This window comes from Hypanus sabinus, chromosome 13 (genome assembly GCF_030144855.1).
Source record: "Hypanus sabinus isolate sHypSab1 chromosome 13, sHypSab1.hap1, whole genome shotgun sequence".
NCBI classification, from domain to species: Eukaryota; Metazoa; Chordata; class Chondrichthyes; order Myliobatiformes; family Dasyatidae; genus Hypanus; species Hypanus sabinus.
Window position 1 is genome coordinate 108,569,984 of NC_082718.1, and position 27,068 is coordinate 108,597,051.

Consider the following 27,068-nt stretch of genomic DNA (forward strand, 5'->3'; position numbering starts at 1 on the left):
GCGGGAATGGGACCCGCTTTTGGCGTTTCACGACTGGCCGTTGTTCGGCATCTGGGCAGGAGAGCGCTGTGTCACGGGACCCTGACCTGGAGTTACATGCGGACTATGGTTCTCTGCGGGAATGGGACCCGCTCTTGGCGTTTCACGACTGGCCGTTGTTCGGCATCTGGGCAGGAGAGCGCTGTGTCACGGGACCCTGACCTGGAGTTACATGCGGACTATGGTTCTCTGCGGGAATGGGACCCGCTCTTGGCGTTTCACGACTGGCCGTTGTTCGGCATCTGGGCAGGAGAGTGCTGTGTCACGGGACCCTGACCTGGAGTTACATGCGGACTATGGTTCTCTGCGGGAATGGGACCCGCTCTTGGCGTTTCACGACTGGCCGTTGTTCGGCACGCCAAGGGCTCGGCCTGAGAGCTCAGCTCGCCTTCGGAGGGCCGAGATCTCGTGGCTCTGGAGACGGGATCGAAGGTCGGCGTCTGGGCAGGAGAGCGCTGTGTCACGGGAGATGGAAGATCTAAAGCTGTGTGCCCAGAGACCCAAGATCTTTGGGCACAGAGCTCGGAAAAAGTGACGCAACAGACTTTTAACATCATAAACCAGTGAGCTGTTTATGTCTCTCCTCTTATTGTGCAATGGAGACATCTCTTTCTCCCCTATTAGGGAGAGAGAGAGAGAGAGAGCCTGTGGTATGTTGAATACTGGTGAATAATGAAGTCTTTGGGGTACTGCAAGTCTGAGACTTTGCTGTTGCTTTGCACATGCTTGAGTGCTCGATGGTGGGTGCCGACGTTTTTTTTTGCCAGTGGGGGAAGGGGGGATTGTTGCTTGCTGTCACTTATGCATGGAAGGGAGGAGCGCTGGTAGAGACTTTAGGGTTCTAACATTTAACTGTCATTCATTCTTTGGGGACACTCCTGTTTTCATGGATGGTTGCAAAGAAAAAGCATTTCAGGCTGTATGTTGTATACATTTCTCTGACATTAAATGTACCTTTGAAACCTTTGATTCCACAGGAGGTAATTACAGAGACTCCCTACAGAATGGTACCAGAACTGAACTCTGAACTCCATAATGCCCTGAGCGGTAATAGTGTCGAGCCAACTGCTACACTACTGTGGCATTTTTAAAATAACCTTTAAAAAAATGAATCACCAACTCTAACATTACTTGGTCAATTAAGTTCATTTGAATGACACAAATGGTGTGATTAAACCTCCGAACAGAATTCAGTCCAAAATTCCACGCCTGAAGCAACCAACCTATTTTCCACCACATAAATTTAATTTGGGCATCCAGTACTTTGCCCCTCTGGGAATAACAACCTACCTGCTGCTGGGTCTCCAATTCCTGACGCAGGTCCTTCACAAGTCTATGTATATCCTCACCCACTCTGTGCAGTGTGTGAAGAGCTTCCTGCAGTGTCATCTGCGATGGGCTTCTGAAAAACAACAAGAATTAATGGTTTGCAGGGATGATTTTCTTCCAAGCAACCCCTGGTGACGTGTGGGTGGGAGGAGAAACCAAGAAACTTCTTTTATCAGCCAGTTTTATTTGCCAAGGTTTTGAAAGCAGGTCTGGGAACATGAAAACGACAAAAGACAACACCGACGACTGGAAGGTGAACAGTGAGATAGAGATATTTTTAACCCTGATCTGGGCTTCTCTTCCATCTTCACGCTGCTTCATCAGTATTCATTGTAACCATAGCATTGTCTACTTTGGCTGCTGATCCAGTAGAGAACCAACCATTAGAAAACAGGCAAAAGAAAAGAACATATACCCTCTGCCTCAGTGGGTTATCTTGGTCTTCTAAACGGTCTACACCTAGGACAAGAGCCAGCCGTCATCAGAACCCAGCATACTGCAGCAGAATGGACTAGGGATTGATAGGAAAAGAAGATAGCTTTCCCTTCTATGCTGTTTCTGGGACTGGAGCATTCCAATAATGTGGTGAGAAAAGTCTTACAGTTATAGTTCCATATAATAAAAACTATCAGACAGCCAGCATAAACTGATAGCCCTGCACAGCGTCCTGTAAATGTCACTTTGAGTCAAACTAGAGTCAGGAACAGTTTTTACCTTCAACCGTCAGGCTTTTGAACCAAGGGGATAACTTCATTTGCACTTTAGTTGAAATGTTCCCACTACCTATGGCGGGGGTCGGCAACCTGCGGCTCCCGAGCCATTTGTGGCTCTTTCACCTCTGTGCTGCGGCTCCCTGTGGCTTTGGGAAATAATTGGTCAGTATTTAATTAAAATGTATTTTATGTTAGTTTGTTAGCTTTTGAAATGTAATTCTAAATTTGAAGATTATGGTGATCTTGTACAATCTAAGTGTGGCGACACATTTCCTGGCACATCCGAAACGGCTCACAATTAGCCAGCATTCAGGCTAAGGGAGATAGCCTACGGGGGTTTGTGAGTACGCGTCTTTTGCAGCATCTGCGTCCATGGGGGCTGGGTTGAGGGAGGCTTAAAAGCAAGGCTGTTTAGTTCGAATAAAGTTATTCGACTGCAGTTTACTGACTGCGTGAGCACACCGCTACAACGTGTTTTTATCGCTATTAATATACGTCACCACTGCCAATACCTGACACCCGCCAGTGCGCGATTTCTTTAATTTTTCGATCCAAGGTAAGCCAACTATGGAGAATTCTAAAAAAAGAAAAGTGACTGAAGAAAACAGAACGTTTAATGATACGTGGACAGATTCATTTGCTTTCACTGTTGACGAGACTGGTTTACCGGTATGCTTAATATGCAATGAGAAACTAGCAAACAACAAAAAGTCAAATGTCGCAAGGCATTTCCAGAATAAACGCGCAGCCTTTGCTCAAAAATATCCGGATGGAGATGAGAGAAAAAAAGCCGTTTCGGAACTGATGCGGAAGGTTGATCTGAGCAAAAATCATTTCCAGAAATGGATGAAGTCTGGAAAATCAACGACATACGCCAGTTATATTGCCACTCAGGAAATAGTCAGGCACGGGAAGCAGTTTACAGATGGTGAATATATAAAAGAATCTTTCATTAAGATTTCAGAACATCTATTCACGGACTTTAAAAACAAGAGTGAAATTGTGCAGAAAATCAGGGATATGCCCCTCTCTGCAAAGACTGTCAAAGACAGAACCATAAAAATGGCAGAAGACATCACAAGACAGCAAATTAAAGACATCAATTCAGCTGTGGCCTACTCGATTGCCTGTGACGAGTCTAAAGACAAAGGTGATATTGAACAAATAGCGTTGTTCTGCCGGTATGTAAACTCTGCCGGGCCACAGGAAGAACTGATTGAGTTGATACCTCTAAAAGACCAAACATGGGGGGAGGACATCTGTGAGGCTGTCTTGAATTGTTTAAGAGCCAAAGGAATAAAGACCACCCATCTGGTGTCAGTAGCTACTGATGGGGCACCGAATATGACGGGAACGCACAAGGGATTTGTGGCTTTACTGCAGAAGTCGCTGGACAGAAAGCTGCTGACTTTTCACTGCATCTTGCACCAAGAGGCACTGTGCGCTCAAACATTTCCTCCGGAATGCACAGAAGTAATGGATGTTGTCATTCAGATTGTCAATAAAATAATGGCAAAAAGTTTAAATCACCGTCAATTCCGTTTGTTACTGGACGAGCTGGAAAGCGCATATTCTGATCTCCTGCTGCACAACAAAGTCCGGTGGCTGTCCAAAGGGGAGGTGCTGAAACGCTTTGTCGCGTGTCTGGAAGAAGTGAAAACTTTCCTGGGCAGCAAAGGGCTCAACTTTCCTGAGCTGGAACAGCCAGAGTGGCTGGAAAAGCTACACTTCATGGTAGACATGACAGCGCACCTGAACACGCTGAACACAGCTCTTCAACGGGGTAAGGACGTACAGCCCTGCACATGTTGGAGGATGTTTTGGCATTCGAGCGCAAGTTGACGTTGCTTGCCAGAGATTTACAGAAAGGCACATTGTCTCACTTCCCCAATTTGAGAGAGTTCAAACAAGGTCACGACATGATAAATTCGGAGTATTTACATTCTGCAATCATCGCAATGCAAACATCATTTGGGAAACTCTTCTGTGAGTTCAGAGAGGAAAAAAACACATTATCCTTCCCGGTCACTCCCCTAAGCATCGATCCATCCCTACTGAATACGACTGCATTGTCAGGTGTGAGTCAACCTGAACAAGTATGATAAATATTTTAATTGCCTATTATTTTACGTATATTCATATGTTTTCATCGTTCAGTGAAATAGTCCTTTTATTTTTCAGGTTGACAGCTGGCTGACGTTATTTTTGGTTTGCTGCTGGCGGCAAATTTAAGTTTGGCATTTTTCATAAATACAAGAAGGACCCAAATAGACGTTGAGTATTTTACTTAAAAGTAACCTTCAACCCAACGTCTTTTTTTCGGAGTTCAAAATGTTTTTGTTGCATGCAGAAATGTAATTTCATTTTCTCTGCAGGAGTTCATCAATTTCATAAATGCAACACATTATAGTTTGTTTATACATAGCATAAAGGCAAAACAAAACGTTGTATGCGGTGTTATTTCATTTTAAATGTCAAACGGGTTTTGCGGCTCCCAGTGTTTTCTTTTCTGTGGGAAACGGGTCCAAGTGGCTCTTTCAGTGGTAAAGGTTGCTGACCCCTGACCTATGGATTCACTTTCAAGGACTCTTAATCTCATGTTCTCAATATTTATTGCTTATTCATTTATTATTATTATTTATTTTTGTATTGCATAATCTTATCTTTTACACACTTTTGAACACCCACGTTGGTACATTCTTTCATTGATTTTATTATGGTTCCTATTCTATTATGGATATATTAAGTATGTCCACAAGAAAATTAATCTTAGGGTTCTCTGGTGACATAAATGTACTTTAATAATAAATTTAATTTGAACTTTTGGACCTTGACCGTCACCACTATTCACATGATACCTTGCAAACTAGAGCAAAGGTCTGAATTAAACTTCGATGTTCAGATGCACATCTTAGCATTCAACCACCCTCCACGTACCCAGCCTCAAATAGCTGCAAACTTTGAAGTCAAATTAAATGATGGCAGAAACTTTCAAAAATATCTCAGTTTATTATGCAAAACTTCTGAAAGCGTTCTCTCCTGAGGCGGCTCTGAGATTGGATCCCTGTATTTTCTGTTGATTCAGTGATCTTCAGAGCTTCTCTTGGAATTCTGTAGATTTGTTCAATCTCAAGTGTCCTGTACTTCGAAATTTATTTTGCTTTTACATTAATAGCATTTGTTTTTTTCAGCTCAACAGGGAGATCGTGCAGATCATATCACATGCAGCTAATGGTTCTTTTTTTAGACACCTCCCCCCAACATACCGTGTCTCTCTCCTCTTCAGTCCTTTATTGCCACTCAGTAAGTGTGGTACATTAAAGACAGTGAGGTACATCTTAGCACCAACATGCAATAGCAGGTAGGCAGCCCATTTATATTTCACATAGATTTTATCTTCATTGAAGCTAATTGGGAAGGATGAAAAAACACATTTCTGATTGGCTACTGCCTTCTCAAGTTCATCATATAAAAAGCATGATTTACCCAAGCAGCACTTTTCACAGGAGACAACTACATATCTGCAATCACAAGGGCTTTAACTGCTGGCCTGCAGCAGATGCCCTCCTGTGTTAATGGTTGGCCTGGTCACACCTACAAACTACAACTCACTGTTTTTAGTTGAAAGATATCCTTCAGAGTTGGTTTTTATCCTAGTTCAATCCTTGGGTGCTCTAAACAGTACTGCAATGAGTGCTGAGACCCACATGGATCTCCTGAAGAAATTCTGTGAAATTGGGTAAGATACTGGCATTTTGTACAGCAGCTCAGGCATGTTGGGAGCTGTATGCACAGCTCACTACTGAAAACTTATTGTCATGCTGCCCATTGGGATGGAACTCAGCCTTTACAGAACTTTAAATTTGTATGTGAAAGCCATGGTCTAGCTGGAGAAAAGGCTGGGATAGTGGGGAAAGGAAAATGAACGGGAGAGTGAAAGGGTTTGTGTGTGGGCATCTTCACTACAGCCCAGTGTATTGATCAGATCAGGTGTTCATCCACAGATCCAAGCTGATCAGAATGGCAAACATCACAGCAGAAATGGGGTGATCATAGAGATGCTTCTGCATACAGACTGAGCGACGGAGAATGGGTGTGGCAGAAGCTACAAGTGGCACATAATGTCATATCAGAGACCCTTCAGTTCACACCTTTTCTTTTTATTGTGACCAATCAACAAACCTTGTACCTTTATGTGGCTTTTTAGTTCAGTAATCACAGAACTAGACAGAGGTCATGGCACTTCTCTCAATAGTCACATCTGGTAGAGAGAGAGGAGGAGTGGTTACCTCAAAGAGTTAAATTCAATATTAGGTTTTTGAGGACCTGAAAGATGGGATACTCAAGCTTATGTTGGGCATTTATGGAGCAGAGGTAGAGGCAAAAGCAGAGAGCTCAGAGGGGCTATGGGACAGAGGAGTAAAGAGGCACCTGGAAGCTCAAGCTATTTGGTCAGACCGAACTGAGGTGTTCTGCAAAAGGTCTGTGTTTGTATTTCCCAATGTAGAAGAGGCTACATCATGAATGTCAAACACTGTATACTAACTGGAAGTAGAAGTGAATTGTGGCTTCACCTGGAAGCACTATTCGTGGATGATAGCTAGAGAAGAGGTACAAGAGAGCAAGTGTGGCATCTCCTATGGCGTGGGGAGAAGTGCAGTGGTTGGGGAGACTGAAGAGTGGACCAGGGAGCTATGAAGAAAACAGCCTCTTGGAGTGTTGAAAATGGAGTGGAAGGGAAGGTGTCACTGGTGGAAGTGGTGGAAAATGATCCACTGATTGTGGGTATGGTGGGATGGAAGATGAAGACAAGGTGAGCCACATGCATATTTTGGTCAGGATGAAACTGGGTACAAACAGATGTGTGGAAATTTTACATGACAAGGTTGAGAAACCTGTCTGCTGTGGTAGATGGAAAGCTATGTTTAAGGATGAAGGAGTGCAGCTTTAAGGCATTGGTGTGGAAAGCTTTGATATCAGAGCAAACGTGACAGAGACTAGAACTGGAGAATGGAATGACATCTTTACAGGAAGCAGGGTGGAGATGGCTGTGGGAGTCGGATTTATATTGGGCATTGGTCATAAATCAATCCCTTGAGATGGAGGTAAAGACGTAAAGAAATGGAAGAGCTAAATATGGACAATGGAAAAGTAAGTGGGTGGAAATGAGGAGCAAATTTTCAAATTCTGTCATTGATGTAGCAATAGCAGAGAGAGAATTGAGGGAGTCTAAACGATACTGATACAAGTAACGGTCCATCTATGCAAGGAAGCCACAGCAAAGCTGAGGCCAGTGGGAGTTTCCAAAGCTTTATCTATACCTTGCAGGAAGTGACTGGGGTTGATGGAGATGGTCAGAGAGCAACAGTGTTAGGGAAGTGGGTGACTCTCTGAACAGAAGGCCCTTACATTATCCTCATGTGGAATGAAATTAAGAATATCTTTCACTAAGACGAGCTGGTTGGCACCAAGAAACTGAAAACTGCCCACATCATGGAGGGTGCAAGATGGGAGAGGGAAGGGGAGAAAGAAGAGCCATGGTAGGAAGAAACATGTTCTGTGGGACAAGGACAGGCTGAAACTGAGGGTCTATCGGAACAAGTCCTGCTGTAGGTCTTTTCCCACTCTACCATAGAGGTGACTATACCAATGTTCCATGTCTACCTTTTTTATCTCCAACTGTCACTCTGTGAAATCATTGTTAGCTGGACAATTTGCTCCCTATCTGTTCTCTGTCATTCTTCTCTACAACTTAACACATTTGCTTTCTGGCCTTTCCCAATTAACATGAAGGGTCCTTGACCCAAAATATCAAGCCTTTATCTGCCCACAGATGGAGGCTGAACTGGTGAGTGCCTGCAGAATTTTCTGCTTTTCTTTCAGATTTCCAGCATCTGTAAATTCTTACTCCGACTATCAAAATTTGCCTCGTGTGTCCTTCACCATCATTAACCCTGAGGATCAGACACTTAGGGAGGGGTGCAGGAGTTTTCAGAGAATGTTCAAATGACCTACCTCAGTTTAGTGGATGGTAGACTCTCCCCCAGTGCAAGTTCCCTTGTGTTTCGTATCACTGCATGGAGGCACTCACACTCCTTCCTGATCTCGGTCACAAAGTACCTCTCCGTTTGTTCCCTCTGCTCCCAGGTTTCCCTCTCTCTCTCCGTAGCCTCCCTGATCAGGGACTGCAGGGTAGCCAGCTCACCCTCCGTCTGTGCTATCTTCTGTTGCAACCTCTTGACCTCGCGCTCTTTTTCCTGGACACGGGGGTAGGGGGGTTATATTCAGGTTGGCAACATGAAAATCACATCCATTTCACACAATTGGAGAATGTGCCACAATAACCTCCCCCACCCACTATCCCATCCTCCAGGAGTCGGGTTGCTCTGACTGGCTGAAACCCCCTCTGATACTTAGACAATAGACAATAGGTGCAGAAGTAGACCATTTGGCCCTTCAAGCCTGCACCGCCATTTTGAGATCATGGCTGATCAACTACTATCAATACCCGGTTCCTGCCTTTCCCCATATCCCTTGATTCCCCTATCCATAAGATACTTATCTAGCTCCTTCTTGAAAGCATCCAGAGAATTGGCCTCCACTACCTTCTGAGGCAGTGCATTCCAGACCCCCACAACTCTCTGTGTGGACCAAACCCCTTTCATAGAGACTCAAATGGGACTTAAGTCAGCCAAGGCTCATACAAGGTCAAATAAACTCACTCCATCCACCCCTTCCCCAATCTCACATACCACCCTCCCTACTCACACACTCCTCCTTCCCCATTTATACCACCCCACCCTATCCTATCATACCCTACCCTATACATTCTCACACAGTTCTGCCTTTTCTACTCCCACATCCCTCACAGATCCATTGCTTCCATGGCCATCACACTACCCAGGGCTCCACCACACTACTGTCTGGACTCCTGCCAACATTACTGGTTCTACTACCTCCACCACCAAAAGGGATTTTCTCTCCATTTCTCAAATAAATGGATCCAGCCGCCACTTCCCAGAGCTTCAGGCACCAGAGTGGCAGAACCACATGTTGCCTGCTATAGAAACTCCCTTCCCTGTACCGGAGAATCTGGGACTCAACCAGCAGATGTAAAGCCCATAGTTCCCTTGGCGTACCAGCCCCATCTCCTCCCTGAGCCGCTGCAGCTCCTCATTCTTCTCCGCAGCCAGCTGACTCCGCACATCTCCCACAGCTTGTTCCTTCTCCTGTTGCAGGGAGTGATTCTGGAATTTCAGCTCCTGGATTCTCTGCCAACGCAAAAAGAACAGAGAGTGACTGCAGGATGACCTCATGGACTGTCAGTGTTTATGTTAGTTGTAGAACTAACTCCTATAGGTTCCTCTTCCTGGGAAATTACTTGGGCCATGATCTTGTCACAATTAACACCCTAATCTATCAAGGAGCCAAGGCCTTGTGGCAACATTGCCCTTCTTTGCACTTGAGCCTGCTCTGCCATTCATCATGGCTGATCTACCTCAGCCCCATTTCCTAGCATTATCTCCACATCCTTTTGATACCCAAAGATCTATTGGTCTCTGTTTCAAATGAACACACTGACTGAGTCACCACGGGCCTCCACATTAGACAATCCCAAAAGTTCACCATCCATTGAGTGAAGAAGTTTATCATCACCTCATACTAAACTGCCTACCAATTACTCTGGCACTGTAACACTCGGCGCTAGACCTCTCAAGCAGGAGAAACATTCCTCCCCACTCAGTTCACCTTGCATTTCATCTGTCAAGCCCTTTGAGAACTTTGCAAGTTTCAATGAGATTTCCACTCATTCTTTTATGAGAAGACAAATCTGCTCTTCCTTCAGTAAGACGACAAAAATGGTGGACAAAACTCCAGATGTAGTCCCACCAAGTCTTCGTACAAATGTAATATAACTTCCTTACTCTCATCATAAATTCTCTCATAATAAAAGCTAATAAGCTATCTGCTTTCCAAATTGAGTGCTGTCCCTCCTTAGCGGCCTTCAGTGACCTCTGTTAAAGCACACCAAGTCACTTTGAACATGACCTCTATTTACTCTCACCACTTAATAAACCACTACCTTTCTGTTCCATATTCCATATTTCACCCACTCAGTCAGCTTGTTCATATCCTCTTGAAGCTTCATTACATCCTTCTTCCAAATTACAATACCCAGTTTCAGATCATCAGCGGAGTGGTCCCTCAGCCAAATCATTAATATGCACGGAGGCAGCATGATAATGGAGTGATTAGTGTCACACTTTACAGCACCAGCAACTGGAAGATCAGGATTTGATCCCTGACATTGTCCGTGAGGAATTTGTACATTTCCCTGTGACCGCATGGATTTCCTCCCACATTCCAAAGATGTATGGGTTAGAGTTAGTAGTTGTGGGCAGGCTATATTGGTGCTGGAGGTATGATGAGACTTGCGGTCTGCACCCCACCCAAGATCAAACATCCCTGAACTATGTTGGTCATCGATGCAAACAACACATTTCACTGTATGGTTCAATAATTCAATGTACACATGACCATTAAAGCTAATTTTGAATAGCTGAGGCCCAAGCATCGGTTCTTCTAGAGTCCCACTAGTCACAGCCCAGTTAGAAACTACTGTTAATTCACACTGTTTTCTGTGAAGCGTTCAATTTGCAATCCCTGTCAGTATGATCCCTAATTCCCTGTGACTTAACCTTGTTAACCAACTTCCTGTGCAGAACCTAATCAAAAGACCTCCAGAAATCATAATACACTGCATCCACTAATTGCCCTATCTATTCTACCAGTCACATTCCAGCAGATTATCTGCGCAAGAGTTAGGAGATCTGAACTAACTGTCTCCTCCAGAGAAGGTCTCCTCTAGTGAGGCACCATCATCAGAGAGGGCCTCCTCGAAGAGGAGAAGATTGCAGTTGAAGATTAATTTGAAGTTACCTGCAGCATCTATTTCTCAGAGAAGAACAAAACAAACATTACACCAACTACATTTTGATGCTCTACTTCTAAGACCCACACAAACTGACTGGGTATAAGGTTTGCATTGTTCAACTGATTGGCTACCTATTCATCTTTGTATTTTTATGTGCTAACCTTCTTCAACTCAATAATTTTATCTTGTAATGCCAGTGAATTCCTTTGTTCCTTCTCCAATTCCTCCTTTGCCTGAGTAATGACTCCTTCATTCTTCTCTCTCAGGGATAACTGCTGTTGTTGGAGCTGTTCCTCCCGATCCACTTCCCATGTCTTGTATTCCTGGGCCAGGGCATTCTGGACCTGAGGGGAGACACACACACCACATGAGTATCTCCCACAAATGACTATCACTGACAGGCTTGAAAATAGTTGTTCTTAAATTTAAAATGAAGGTATGATATGAAGATTTTGTCTATAGAAGGTACGAAGGTATGATGGTACCTATCAAGGGAAATTTAGCCTCAGAACCTCAGTGGAGAAGAGAAAGACAGCCAGTCAATAGAGGTTAGATTGGATTAAAGATCTGATATCATTCATGTTACTAGCAGCTAACATGCAGAACAGTAAAGAATCATCATCCAAGTGTGAAATGGCCACATGGATGAGGTATGAAGGAACATTATATTTCTGAAGTATTGCTGCACTAGCACTTTAGGAGAGGACATACAGTCCCAATGAGCAATTACAGGCTGGGGGGGGGGGGGGACATTAAGAGAGATTTACAAATGGGCATATTGAGTACAGAGAGGAGCTCCAGGAGAAGGAGGAACTCCAGTAAAAACAAGTCGTGGAGTAGTCAATTCATTTTCCTCACAGTATTCCCCCCCACCCCCACACTTCACCCCAGGTGGTAGAAGCAAAAATCTACCTAACTGACAATATAGGAAAGTAGTCTGAAATATTGTCACCAACTGGAGCTTGTTATCAGTTTCTTGCAGCAGACAACTGTGCTCACGTCTCAGGGGGTTGTATTCCTGCCACAAAGATGTTGCTCACCATTGTCTTTGCCTCCTGCTTCAGTTCCTCACTCAGTTTCTTCATTGCCTCTTCTAGAGGACAAACCAGTTCTCTCAAGGTCAGGCTTTCTTCATGCTGGGCCTCAGAAAGACAAGAGTAAACATAACAGCAGCACCACCACAATGTTCCCATCTCACCGTCTACTTCCACTCACTTCAAATCTATCAACAATGGGCATGGTGTAACCTTATTTTGTATACCAGGTCTTCATTCAGTCTTTCCCCAGGATAAAAATGGGCCATCTGTGAACTGATAACTTGCAGATATGTCTAGAATTGTGTATGAATGTATTGTAGGGAGTGTTTCATTTTGAAGTCAATCTGCATTACAAATGAAGTAAACATTTTATACAAAACACAATGTCCAGGCACATCACAATGCCAAGTGAAGACCATTAACAACTTTTTAATGGGCATGTTTTTACTCATTGTAATGGCATTTCCAGTAAAGCTACAATCACATTTATACCATCTGAGAGGCACTGAACCTTCTTGAGCCACTGTAATACAGTGATTTAAAGTTCAACTCGAGCACTTGGCTTATTGCGTTACTCCACTGGGCATTTAAGAATTAACCTCACTGATGTGGACCAGAGTCACAGATGGAAAAGCACAGCAACTCTTTTACCCTCACTCCTGAAACTGGTAGGTTCTTAACTAATCTGAACTAGGGATGGTCAATAAAGGCTTTCACCACAATGTTGTAGGTCACAGAGAGATTCCAAAGGGGAAAAAATGTAATAAATCCACGCAAAATACTGAAGAAACTCTGCAGGTCAGGGAGCATCTATAGAAGTAAATAAACAATTGATGTAACACGAACAAAAGCTGGATGAACTCAGCAGGTCAGACAGTATACGTGGAAACGAACAGTCAACGTTTCGGGCCGAGGCCCTTCATCAGGATTGAAGAAGGAGGGGGCAGGGGCCCTATAAAGAAGGTGGGGGGAGGGTGGAAGGTGCCAGATGAAAAACCAATCAGAGGAAAGATCAAGGGGTGGGGGAGGGGAAACAGGAAGGGGATAGGCAGGAGAGGAGAAGAAGGAATGTAAGGGGAAAGCACTATGGGTAGTAGGATCATGAGAGAGATGATAGGCAGCTAGAAGAGGAGGCAGAATGAAAGTGGGATGGGGGAAGGGAGAAGGAGGGAATTACCGGAAGTTGGAGAATTCGATGTTTATACCAAGGGGCTGGAGACTACCCAGACGGTATGTTTTGGGGGCCAAGACCTTTCATCAGGACTGGAAAACAAGGGGAAGATGCTAGAATAACTAGGCGGGTGGAAGGGAAAGAGGACAAGCAAGAAGGTGATAGGTGAAGCCAGGTTGGGGACATCCTCCTCCCCCTTTGCCCCCCACTCCTTACGGGATGAACAAATATGAAGAAGGTGAGGCTAAACTGTAACCAGAGTCTCATTACCTGCCTCTGCTGCCCTTCTTCTGCATTTGACACCTGTCTCCACACATGCTCCTTCCTCTGAGTCTCCATGGTGGACAGCTGGGCCTCCTTCTGTGCCTGCAGCATCACCACAGCCTCCATCAACCTCAGCCTCTCCAGCTCCTTCTCTGACAGGATCTTCCCCAGAGAGCTGACCTTCAGGTCGCGTTCTGCCAGCGGTGCCAGGAACTCGAGGAAACGATCCAAGTGCCAGGAGCTTGGGTTGGCCTTCTGTCGAGTTTGGAGAGAAAGTGTGACCTCATGGCGAGGGAGATGCACAAGTGTTGATGTGCTCGCTGGAGTTTAGAAGAATGAGGGGGGATCTCTTTGAAACCTATCGAGAGTGGACATGCAGCGGATGTTTCCCATAGTGAGAGAAGTCCAGGACCAGAGGGCACAGCCTCAGAATAGAAGGACTTCCTTTATAACAGTGATGAGGAGGAATTTCTTTAGCCAGAAGGCAATGAATCTGTGGAATTAATTGCCACAGGTGGTTGTGGAAGCCACATCTTTGGGCATATCTGAGGCAGAGGTTGACAGGTTCTTGATTAGTAAGGGTATCAAAAGGTTATGGGGAGAAGGCAGAAAAGTGAGGTTGAGAGGGAAGATAAATCAGCCATGATGTATTTGCAGGGCAGACTCGATGAGCTGAATGGCTTAATTCTGCTCCTATGCCTTATGGTGTGAGGTGCCAGCCCTGAGCTGCAGCAGCCAGGAGCTATGACTTGCTTGGGAGCTGGTGGGCAGGCCCAGGGAAGTGGGCCATGATTAAGCTAATGGGTCAAGGGGAAAATAAACAACTTCAGACGCTGAAAATCGGAAAGAAAAACCAAAGATGATCAAAATACTCAGTGCAACACACACTAAATGCTGGAGGAGCTCAGCAGCAGGTCAGGCATTTGCCGTGGGATGTCTTGTTCTAGCAAATGGCAAAACATCAGAAGTAGGAGTGTGGAGATATCGGCGATCAGGAATGTGAGTAGGTGTGTGCCAGGAGTCACAGTGCTCATTTCTTACAGCTTGTTCAGATATTCCAGCTGAAACAGACAGGGGTGTAGGAGTGGAAGGATCAAGGGGGATGTGAGGGGTAAGTTTTTTACTCAGAGAGTGGTGGATGCCTGGAATACACTACCTGGTGTGGTGGTAGAGACAAATACATTGGAGGCTTTTAAGAGATGTTTGGATAGGCAATGGATGTGAGGAAGATGGAGGGATATGGGCATGTGTAGGGAGGAGGGGTTAGTGTTTGGGTGTTTTTGATTTGCTTTTTAGCCGGTTTGGCACCGCACATACCCGGTGAGATAGTGGCCATTAATTCAGCTGTGACTTTCTCCACATCACCAGACTCACCACAGATTCCAGGCTCCTCTCCAGCTCCCTGACCCGCGCTTCCAGCTGGCTGTTCCTATCCAGGAGTTTTGTGAGCTCGGCTGCCCCTGGCTCCTGACTCACCTCCGACCCGTCTGGCTACCGTGGGGATAAAGAGAGGGAGAGGGATGAGAAGCCTGCAGAGTGGCAGAGCCAGTTAGGACTAAGGGGTAACAGCATGCTGAGAGAAAGTCTTGGCCAGGCCACAGTGAGAAGATTTGGGAGCCAAAGTGTAGAGAGGTTACCTGGATGACCTAACACCAGGGCTTTAGATATGAGGAGTTTGCTTATTCAGACAGAGAAGGTTGAAAAAATGTGGTAGAGGGACTCCAGATTTGGGGCAGCATGGTAGTGTAGTGAGTAGTGTAATACTATTACAAAATGAGCTACCCAATTTCAATTCCCATCACCGTCTGTAAGGAATTTGTACGTTCTCACCATGATCGTATAGGCTTACTCTGGGTGCCCCAGTTTCCTCCCACGTCCCAAAGTCATACGAGTTAGTAGGTGAATCTGTCACATGGCTTAAACAGAGGGGCACAAGCTCATGGGCTGGAAGGTGCTGTATCTCTAAATAAGTCATTTCTTGGAGTAGATGAAGGAGGAACAACCACCTCCTTTGGCTTTATTGTTAGGAAGAGGAGACAAGAAGTCCGTGTCTATACAACAGCTAAATGGTTTAGGAGCCAAACTATAGAAAGGGTATAGTTGAGTTTGGCAGAGACTGTGGAGGTGATACCAGGGTTTGCTTATTCAAATAGAGAAGTCCAAAAGATTTGATGGAGGCACTCCAGATCATCTGTGTTTTTGATGGAGAATATGAAGGCAGGGACATAAATAACACCAATAAGACCAGCAGTAAATGAACGAGATTGTCATTAGGAAAGAAACTGTGATGAATAGATCAGATTGACATTTGGAAAGAAACTGTGATGAGTAGACCAGATTGACATTAGGAAAGAAACTGTGATGAGTAGACTGGTAGGACTGAAGGCTAATAAATCCCCGGGTCCAGATGGTCTGCATCCGAGGGTTCTAAAAGAGGTGGCTCAGGAAATTGCGGATGCATTGGTAATCATTTTCCAATGTTCCTTAGATTCAGGATCAGTTCCTGAAGGTTGGAGAGTGGCTAATGTTATCCCACTTTTCAAGAAGGGAGGGAAGGAGAAAACGGAGAACTATCGCCCTGTTAGCCTAACGTCAGTCGTGGGGAAGATGCTTGAGTCCATTATTAAGGACGAAATAGTGGCACATCTAGATGGCAGAAATAGGATTAGGCCGAGCCAGCATGGATTTACCAAGGGCAAATCATGCTTGACTAATCTGTTGGAGTTTTTTGAGGGTGTAACAAGGATGTTAGATGAGAGTAAGCCAGTGGATGTTGTATACCTAGATTTTCAGAAGGCATTCGATAAGGTGCCACATAGGAGATTGGTGAGTAAAATCAGAGCTCATGGCATTGGGGGCAGGGTTTCAACATGGATAGAAAACTGGTTGGCAGATAGAAAGCAAAGGGTAGCAGTGAATGGGTGTTTCTCGGACTGGCTGGAGGTGACTAGTGGGGTACCACAGGGCTCTGTATTGGGACCACAGCTCTTTACAATTTATGTCAATGATTTAGATGAGGGCATTGAAAACTATATCAGCAAGTTTGCTGACGATACTAAACTGGGTGGCAGTGTGACATGCGAAGAGGACGTTAGGAGAATACAGGGAGACTTGGATAGGCTGGGTGAGTGGGCAGATACTTGGCAGATGTCATTCAATGTGAATAAATGTGAAGTTTTCCACTTTGGAAGCAGGAACAAGAGGGCAGAGTATTGTCTGAACTGTGTAGAGTTAGGCAAGGGAGAAATGCAAAGAGACCTAGGAGTCCTAGTTAACCAGTCAATGAAGGTGAATGAGCAAGTGCAACAGGCAGTGAAGAGGGCAAATGGAATGTTGGCCTTTGTTACAAGGGGAATTGAATACAAGAGCAAGGGTGTCCTTTTGCATTTGTACAGGGCCCTGGTGAGACCACACCTGGAATATTGTGTACAGTTTTGGTCTCCAGGTTTAAGGAAGGACATTCTGGCAGTTGAGGAAGTGCAGCGTAGATTCACTAGGTTGATTCCTGGGATGGCAGGGCTGTCTTACGCAGAGAGATTGGAGAGATTGGGCTTGAACACGCTGGAATTGAGGAGATTGAGAGGGGATCTGATTGAAATGTTTAAGATAATTAAAGGATTTGATAGGATTGAGGCAGGAAATATGTTCCAGATGTTGGGAGAGTCCAGTACCAGAGGGCATGGATTGAGAATAAGAGGTCAGTTATTTAAAACAGAGTTGAGGAAGAGCTTCTTCTCCCAGAGAGTTGTGCAGGTGTGGAATGCACTACCTCGGAAGACGGTGGAGGCCAATTCTCTGGATGCTTTCAAGAAGGAGCTAGATAGATATCTGATGGATAGGGGAATCAAGGGATATGGGGACAAGGCAGGGACTGGGTATTGATAGTGAATGATCAGCCATGATCTCAGAATGGCGGTGCAGACTCGAAGGGCTGAATGGTCTACTTCTGCACCTATTGTCTATTGTCTATTGAGAAGGAGAAAAATACTGCAGAATAGTGCCTAGAGAATAGAATGCCCACAGAAGCAGTGCTAGGAGTAAAACCGGGATATTGTTCACCAAGGACGTGGACAGATACTTGAAGGAGACCATTTCAGAATAGATTGATGAATGCTAAGGTGGACAGCTCTTTCACTGATATTCCCAATGTGTTGGTAAATTCAGTGAGGACAGCTTGTGTCTGTGCCAGTGAAACAACAGGGCAGTTAACATCAATCCCATTTGACCCACAGTGAGGGGGTCAGAATTCATGAAGCTCCAATAATCATCCAGAATGTTCTTCAGTACCTGGTGTTGCACCCCCTCAGTGACCTTGTGCTGCCTCCAAGTGCTGCAGAGGTCACTCCTACCCCTGGGGTCTTGCTGCCCGCTATCTCCATCACCCTCTGGTAGCACCAACTCCGTCCTGAGGAAGATGGAAAGATGGGGTGAAGAGGGGACAGTGGGGGTGATGGGGGGGGGTTGGGAGAGAGAGTTCATTACTGTGTTCCTGCTGTAAATACAATTCCCTGCCATCACAACAAACAACTGCAGAAGCATCAGCTCCCTCCTCCACCCTAATGTAAATGCTGTGGTCCCCAGGAGCACATTCTCTATGAATTCAAAACCCTTCGCAGTGAGCTGAACCCAGCACTGTCAGAGATGCCAGTGTTTGGATTGATGTTGAACTAATGCATTGCCTGCCCTCTCAGGTGCAATGAAGATTGCAGTGCACGTTTCTAAAGTGGAGACTGCTCTCGGTGCCCTGTACATGGTGACGGAGGGTCATGAGCAAGAAACAGACACTTTGGCTCAGCTCATCAATGCCAGCCAAGGTGCCCACAAAGCACGTCCCATTTACCCACATTTGGCCAGTATCCCTTTTGCTATCCATGTACCTCTCCAATGCGTCTTTAAAATGTTGTTATTTTCTTGTCACAGCCACTAACTCCCTCCAGTAGCTCATTCCATATATATACACACCACCTCATCAGTGAGGAATTTGCCCCTCAGGCTCCCGATAAATCTCTCCCTTCCCACCTTAAACTTAGCCCCTAATTCTTGATTCCCCAACCCTGGGAGAGACAGTGTGCAATCACCCTACCTATAGTCCTCGTGACCTATACACTCACTCCCCCAGCTGTGATGTGACCTGAATACACCCCTGTGAATACACTTCACTGACTGTAAACAGTTGTGGGGCTTCCAGCCACTTTGAAAAGTGCTATCAGAATTGGATTCAGGTTGATTAACATTGACAAATGTTGTAAAATCTGTTTTTTGCTGCAGTAGTACAGTGTACTACATAAAATTCACTGTAAGTTACAATATATAACAAATTAAATAAGCTGGGCAAAAAGAGAATGAAAATAGTGAGGTACTGTTGATGGGTTCACGGACAGTTCAGAAACTTGATGGCAGAGGGGAAGAGGCTGTTCCCAAAATGTCAAGTGAGTGCCTTCATGCTCCTGATGGTAGCAGTGAGAAGAGGGCATGCCCTTGGTGGTGGGGTCCCTAATGATGGATGCTATCTCAATAAACCCTTTTTTTTAAGCTGGCCGCATTGTCTCACCTCAGAGACAACACTGCACTCCCTCTGTGCTGCTCTCTAGCCTGGGACTTGGACCCAGAGCCCCTGAATGTGGGAGAGAGAGGAGAGGGAGGATCCTCTGACAAAGTGGCACTGAGGGTCCACAGCAGGTTTGCTGGAGAGTTTTGTCTGGGGTGTACAGCAGAGTGCTACTGCCCTGGGTGACACCGTGGAATAGCCAGTGACCTCTCCCTCCCACGTGCCCGGTCAGCTTCAGAGAAAGGGGCAGCAGATCCCTGGGAACGCAGGGAAGGACTGGCACACTCTGGCCAAGGGGTACAAGCTCAGCTGCCTCTTGCCCAGGATCTGTGTCAACCTGTCCATGGGGCCCAGGTAAAGACTCGATGTGAAGTTTGCAAGGGGTTGGGGGGGGGGGGGGGGGGGTGGAGGGGGGTGGAGATGGACGGCCGGGGTTTTAGGCTGAGGTGGTAACAGAACGCACAACTGTTGATCATCTGCTGGTTAAGGCAGCTTCTGGTAACCTTTGAGCAAAGACGCAATGTTCTGCCTTTATAATGAGAACTGTCACCACTACCTTGCTGGGGCTAAACCCTCTGAACTCCTACGGAGGAAAGGTTTCCAGCCATTGCCCCCTCCCCAACCCCCGAGGTCTTCTGACAACTGGTTGTTCAAGGTTTGGACTCCGCAAATACCCCAATACAAAATGCAGTCAAACTTAGGCCCCTTTATTCTTTTGCTTCTCTAAGTTTCCCTCAATTTCCACTTCAAATCATTTGCAAACTCAGCACAATTGGGCAAAGTTTTGGCCCAACGCAGGTACTCAGTCACCTGGCCTGATGAGACCCATTCTGCGTCTCCTTCCCTGGGACCTCTGAGGATCTTGTCTCATGTTGACCTCTCTCCGCTATCTTCCTCGGGGACTGATGGTCTCCCATTGCCTGCTGGAAGAAAAGAGAAAGGAGGAGCTTCTGTTAGGTCATGAGGGCCAAGGTCTCTCTGCACCACCCCAGCAAGGGCCCACAGTTTCATCCTGTCTGGCTTCAATCAGCACACCCACTGGGCATGCTGGCTGTTGGTTAAACCACCCCTGGTGTAGGAGGTGATAGGTGAATGGGGTTGGGAAGTAGATGGGTATGTGAGAGGGTGATAAATAGGGTTAGACTAAGTGGGTACTTAATGGTTAATACAGAGTTGATGGACCAAATGGCCTGCTTCCGTGCTGTATGACTCCATCAGAGGCACCCCTGTTAACAATGCTTGTGTGTAGGAAGCACTAAACGCTGGCTGACAGTGTTGGCTAACTACCTTTGTGCATGTACAGTACGGATCTTTCACAAAAATCGGGGATTGGTTTGCTCAGTATCTGGAGGAGGGCAAATGGGGGAGTGGTCCGTGGGGGTGAGAGTGGGGGTATCCACGATAACATGGCAATTAGTCCTGACGCAGTTATACGGTGGGAGATGCGACAAGCCGTTAGTTGGTCTAATAAAACGTAAATTTGTTGTTTTGCAGCTGTAGTACAGTGCAATACTTAAAATACACTATAAATTACAACTAGAAATATATAAAAATTAACTATATAGTTCAAAATGAGAGGAAAAATAGTAAAAAAAAAATCTTCAAGGAAAAACAAATTCACTGGAAATTGGCAAACAGGACTGGAGAGCAAGTGATGATATTTGCAAGGCCATGTTCAGAGGTGCCTCTCCCAGTGGCTAGAGGGCTCGGCATTTCTACAGACACTGGGCAGATAAAGACTCAGTGGAAAGTGGACAGAATCCCTTGTGAATAAGTGGGCTATTCCACTGATATGACACCAAAATTATGACCCACTCTCTCACGAGTTCAGCACTCTGTGTTCCACCCAAGAACCACAGGTCTCAGTATAATTATAGACACAGGAGCCTGCTGGATCTGAAATCTGGAACAAGGGCTAAGAAGCTGGAGGAAGTCAGCAGGTCTTGGCTGGGTGGGGAGAGGTGGAGGTAACAGGTTGCAGAGGCTGGAATCTGACGGGAAAGGGAGTAACGGGCAGTCGGAGAAAGGAGGGTGAGGGGGGGGTGCTGGATGATCGTAGTGGGGTTATAGTAAACAACTGGATACCCTGCCACTACTGTTCCCACCTGGCCTCATCACCTTCTTTATTTAATTTCATGCTCCCCCTTCCTTTCTTATCAGATTCCATCATCTACAACCCTTTCCTGCTTCCACCTGCCACCTCCCAGCCTTCGTCACTATTTCTCCCCCCCTTCTCTTTTTCTATTCCCCTTTCTTGCTTCCTTCTTATCCCTACTCTTCGCCTCACCTGTCATTCACTTCCCTCCAATGCCCCTCCTCCTGTCCTTTCTCACTTGGTCGACTGTCTTTTCCTATCAGATTCCTTCTTCTTCAGCCTTTTGCCTTTTCAACCTATCATCTCCTAGCTTTTCACTTTATTCCCCACTCCTTACTACTCTCTTGCTAAAATGTTCCGCCTCACCTCTGTTCTAAAGAGATGCCCCTCAATTTTGAGGCTGTACTCTCTAGTTCTGGATTCCCCCCTCCATAGGAAACATCTTCTCCACATTCACCCTATTTAGTCCTTTCAACATTCAGTAGGTTTCAATGAAATCCCCTGCATTCTTCTAATTTCCAGTGAGTACAGGCCCAAAGCTGCCAAATGCTCCTCATAGGTTAACCCCTTCATTCCTGGAATTATCCTCATGACTCCGGACTCTCTACAATGACAACATATCCTTTCAGAGATATGGGGCCCAAAACTGTTGACAATACTCCAAGTGCAGCCTGACTAGTGTCTATTTATAAAGGCTCAGCATTATCTCCTTGCTTTTATATTCGATTCCCCTTGAAATAAATGCCAACATTGCATTTGTCTTCTTTACCTGTAAATTAACCTTCTGGGAGTCTTGCACAATGACTCCCAAATCTTGTGGCATCAACACTTGTATCACTTCCTGGGATTTTGAGAACTTGGACTCTAAGTCTCAAGTCTGAGTTCAAGACCCACCTTCGCACATCGTGGAATACTGGAAATACTAAGCAGCTTAGGTCACAACCGTTGAGTCCTGGTGATGGGCCTTCAACCGGTGATCCTACCTCTGTTTCATCTCCCTGTGTTTGCACTGGATTTCCAGCATTTGCTGTTTCATTTTTGTTTCTGCTTTACGGTCTCACCTTTGGGGTGCTCCATCTGCTGCCATCTTTTCAAACTATTAGATACATTCTGAAGTGAGGGTGACTGAGTGAGGAAACACAGCCAGTTACTGGCCAAATGGGTGTCTTCTACACACATCGCCCCCCCAGTAGCAGGCAGGACACCAGAAAAGGAGAGGAAACCCCCACTCCCCTATCACCTTCTCCAGTCACAGAGCCTCAGATCCAGTATGCCCAGACACCTGGAGCTGATGTTGGTTCATGATTAATTTTTCCTCATCCATGAAGAGACCCTAAGTTAAGGACAGAAGTTACAAGCCCACCGACTACGTAAAAGTGACTCTAACTGAACAAGTACCCACATTCCATCCCTGATCCAGAGTGAGAACGGGCTGTTCTTTCCCAACTTGGTTAGATATGTGCAGTCCCACAGCAGAGATGAAGTGTATAAAGGGACAGAATCAGCTGTAAGGCCTCCATGGTTGAATGTTTCCTGTTGCTATCTTTCCTTTTCAAACAAAATTATTCTCAAAGATTTTCTATCAGTGCCCACTTCAGATTTCTTTTCATTGGAATTTATAAATAACTTGCTGTTCCCCGATGCCGCCTTTCCCACATACCAATGGCAATTTGAAACTACCTTCCAGAAAGTCAAAGTTGACCCTATTTAGGAATCATCCTCTTGACTTCTGCTGCTTTTCATAGACCAGTGAAATGTATCTGGATTCAGACCATTCAGATGTAGTTTACTGTAGTGTCACTGTGCCTGGTATTGTGTCTTTGAGCCTACACTCACTACATGTCCTATGTGACAGACAACATTCCCTCTAAGGTGTGCACACACACCTTTTCCTATTAGCGCACAAAGGAATTTACACTATGCACAAACAGTTGTCATTGGCATGTTAAGTATACTTCACGATCGTACACAGTCACATTTCCTTTTCCATTTTCTGATGCGAATGGTGTTGACAGCATGGAGTTCGCAGGTTTTAGAACTAGCTTATTTATTCTGTATTTATGAAATGATGATTCCCTATGTCGAATTCTAAAGAAGCAAAAGACGTGAAGTGCAAATGAACGGCTAGGTCACTTAAAGTGGAATGGCTTAATGAAACAGTAGAAACTGCTACACTGAAAGCTCATGATGAGTATTATTTTATTTCTTTTAAACAACGAACAACAAACTGTACTTGGTAGTTTGTTATTCTAAGGATATCTTCAAGTTTTCTTCCACTTAAAAGTTCAGTGCGCACATCATGTTGTCACTGGGCAAAAAATTGCACAGCACAAGACTTCTACGCACACTGGTCATTACAAATTAGAGGGAACTTGGTGACAGAGTTTCTGAGGAAGGAGTATACTGCACCCTCTTTGTGCTGGACACCTGAGGACTTCTGTTCCACTTCCAGGAACGGTTTGGACCTTCATTCAAGCTGGAATCCCACTTGGACTTCATCTGCTCACTGTTCCATTCTGCAAACGGCCTCCCGAAATTTTCACCCACTGTCACTTTCTGTGAGTTTCCATACCTGGAATCACCGGAGCAAAGTCACAGTCAGGGTCCAGTTTACCCTTCAATGCACAAGTATGTGTATGCCTTAGCAGCAGCATCACAGGCACATACTGTAGCACCACATAAACAGCAATCAAAAGAATCAAAACTAACAACAAATAAATACACTCACACCATCCCAGGAGCCTGTCTCCTTCACTTCGGCAAGCTCAAAGAACCAAGATAAACTTGCAGACAGGTTCATTGGCTGAGGCAAGGTACAGGACACTCTTGAGAAAGGAAGTGAACGGCCAGAGGTCATGGTCCATAGGGGTAACGACAGAGGCAGGAGCAGGGACGAGTTTGTGCAAAGGGATTTTAGGAAGCTAGGTAGTAAGTTAAAAACCAGACTTCAAGGGTTCTAATCTCAAGATTTAAGTGGAGCTCCAAAATAAGAAAGGTGCAATTACACTGATGGAATTATACTACTGGCCCTCCAATAGCCATTGAGAGGTGGAGGAACAGACATGTGGACAGATTATGGAAAGGAGCAGGGTTTTCAGAGTGAGGGACTTGATTGGAATATCCTTAATACAAGAAGCTTATTTGGGGCAGGATGTCTTCAGTAAATTCAAGAGGAATTGTTGAGATGTATATTGAAAGTCCAACTGGAGGAACAAACAAACTGGACCTGTTTTTGGGAAATGAGCCATGCCGGATGACAGGCTTAATAGTGGGTGAACATATTGAAAATAGTGATCACAACAAGTTAGTTAGGGGTAAGGATAAAAATCAGATCTTGCAGTCAGGTACTAAATTGGGGGAGGGCAAATTACTATGGATTAAGGCTGTAGCTAAGGGGCATTGATCAGGAGCAACTGTTGTCAGGCAAGTCCATCTGACATGTGGGAGTTGAGGATTGGTATGTTCTTGTAAGGGACGGGAACTTTGAACGACCTGAGAAGCCCTAAATTTAGTCTGGAAGGAAAAAGAAGCACGTGTAAAGTTTAGTAAGCTAAGATCAGACTGGACCTTTGTGGAAAATAAAGACTGCAGGAAAGTGTTGAATCAGGTGATTACAAAAGCCGAAAATGGACCATTAAATGTCCTTGGTGAACAGGGTGAAGGAGAACCCAAGGCATTTTATACTCAAATTAAGGAAGAAAAGGTAACTAAGAAACAGGAGGTCCACTTAAGGATAAAAGGAAGGAATTTGTGCTTGGAGTCAGAGCAAGTAGCTGAGGGACAAAATGAGTACTTTTCATCAGAGGATAATGAAGGCAGTGTGGGGCACACTAATATGCTGGGAAATTTTCAGATTAAGGGGAAGACAGTGCTGGATCTTCTGAAAAACATTAAGTCCCAAGGGCCTGATGCATATATAGATATATAAAAAAGCAAATGAGGAGATTGCTGGGGCTTTGACAAAGGTCCTTGTGTCCTCACTAGCTACATGAGAGGTCCCAGAGCCCTCTGTTCAAGAAAGGAAATGGGGATAATCCAGGCAATTATGGGCCAGTGAGCCACACATCAATGGTAGAGAAGCTATTGGAGAGGACAGTCAGGAATAGGATTTATGCACATTTGGAAAATAAAGGCCTGATTAGGGATAGCCATCATGGCTTTGTGCAAGGTAGGTCATGCCTTACCGACATGATCGTGGTTTCTGAGGAACTGACAAAGGAGCTTGATGAGGGCAAGGCAGAGGACATTTGCTACATGGATTTTAGTAAGATCCCTCGTGGTAGGTTGATTCAGAAGATCAAGATGCGTGGGATCCAGGGTGATCATGTTAGGATCCAGAATTGACTTGCCCACAGAAGACAGAGATTAGGGGTGTACAGCTGTTGTTCTGGCCTGAGATACATGTCCAGTGGCATTCTGCAGTTGGTATTAGGACCTTAGTTGTTTGTTATACATATCAATGAATTGGATGAAAATATAGATGGATGTTCAAGTTTGTTAATGCACCAACTGTGGAATTGAGACAATGTTAAGGACAATCAAAGAATATAGTGGGATATAAATCAGTTGCAGACATAGGCAGAGAAGTAGCAGATGGAGTTTAATCCAGGTACGTGGGAGGTTTTGCACTTTGAGAAATCAAATGATTGGAGAAAATATACCGGTAATGGTGGATTGCTTAATTGCATTGAAATACAGAGGGATCTTTGGGTCCAGGTCCATTGTTCGGTGAAAGTGGCTATGCAAATAGAAACAGTGATAAATAAAGCATATGGCAAGCTTGCCTTCATTGTTGAGTATAACATTAAGGAAGTCGTGTTGCAGCTAAAGTAAAATTTAGTTAGACACACTTGGAGTATTACATGCAGTTCTGGTTGCTTCATTATAGGAAGGATGTGGGGTGTTTGGAGAGGACGCAGGAGAGGGTCACCTGCCAGCATTAGAAGGTAAGAGCTTTAAGAAAAGGTTGAACAACCTCAGGTTGTTCTCTCTAGAGTGTTGGAAGCTAAGGAGAGACCTAACCTAAGTTTTCAGAATTGTGAGGGACCTAGACATGGCAGACAATCGGAATCTTTTCCCAGAGCAGAATTATCAAACACCAGAGGACATGATTTTACGATTGGGGGAGGAGGGGGGTGAAACGAAAGGCAAGTTTCTTTTATTCAGAGAGTGATAGGTTCCTGAAATAGATTACCAGGGACAGTTTTGACAGTTTGTGGACTTTAAGAGGCTTTTTTAACATGGAGGGAATAGCAGAGGGATGATACACGAGGAGGACAGTTAACGTAGGTTGCCATCAAGATCAGCCCAACATTCTGGGCCAAGTGGTCTGTCTGTCCAGTGCTCAACTGTTTAATGCTCCATATTCTCTAAGGCTTCGAACTGTTTTATGGGATAAATTTTGAAGTTACGAGGAATGTTGACGAGGGTAAGGCAGTGGATGTAGTCTATAAGGACTTCAGCAAAGCCTTTGACAAAGTTCCACACGGAAGGTTAGTTAAGAAGGTTCAGTCGTTAGGTATTAATGCTGGAGTAATAAAATGGATTCAACAGTGGCTAGATGGGAGATGCCAGAGAGTAGTGGTGGATAATTGTTTATCAGGATGGAGGCCGGTGACTAGCGGGGTGCCTCAGGGATCTGTTTTGGGCCCAATGTTGTTTGTAATATACATAAATGATCTGGATGATGTGGTGGTAAATTGGATTAGTAAGTATGCCGATGATACTAAGGTAGGAGGTGTTGTGGATAATGAGGTGGATTTTCAAAGCTTGCAGGGAGATTTATGCCGGTTAGAAGAATGGGCTGAATGTTGGCAGATGGAGTTTAATGCTGAGAAGTGTGAGGTTCTACATTTTGGCAGGAATAATCCAAATAGAACAGAGTAAATGGTAGGGCATTGAGGAATGCAGAGGAACAGAGAGATCTAGGAATAACTG

The 27,068-nt window shown here is 45.0% G+C and overlaps 1 protein-coding gene across 11 annotated transcripts in view; it reads right to left on the reverse strand.

Moving 5' to 3' along the window:
* si:ch211-102c2.8 (uncharacterized) overlaps nt 1-27,068 on the reverse strand; it is a 121,086-nt gene that overhangs the window by 63,840 nt on the left and 30,178 nt on the right. For 6 of the 11 annotated variants that reach the window (XR_009515482.1, XM_059988427.1, XM_059988418.1 and 3 more), the window contains exons 4-13: nt 23,541-23,703; nt 19,847-19,959; nt 17,776-17,893; nt 14,863-14,979; nt 13,495-13,743; nt 12,057-12,158; nt 11,178-11,360; nt 9,221-9,352; nt 8,097-8,338; nt 1,330-1,441 (exon numbers count right to left, since the gene is read on the reverse strand). Coding sequence is in view for 10 of the 11 variants with exons in the window: in XM_059988427.1 (XP_059844410.1) it covers nt 1,330-1,441; nt 8,097-8,338; nt 9,221-9,352; nt 11,178-11,360; nt 12,057-12,158; nt 13,495-13,743; nt 14,863-14,979; nt 17,776-17,893; nt 19,847-19,959; nt 23,541-23,703 (1,531 nt within the window). In the remaining variant the exon portion in view is untranslated. The remainder of the gene's footprint in view (nt 1-1,329; nt 1,442-8,096; nt 8,339-9,220; nt 9,353-11,177; nt 11,361-12,056; nt 12,159-13,494; nt 13,744-14,862; nt 14,980-17,775; nt 17,894-19,846; nt 19,960-23,540; nt 23,704-27,068) is intronic. The other 5 variants (XM_059988423.1, XM_059988426.1, XM_059988425.1 and 2 more) reach the window with 5 other exon arrangements.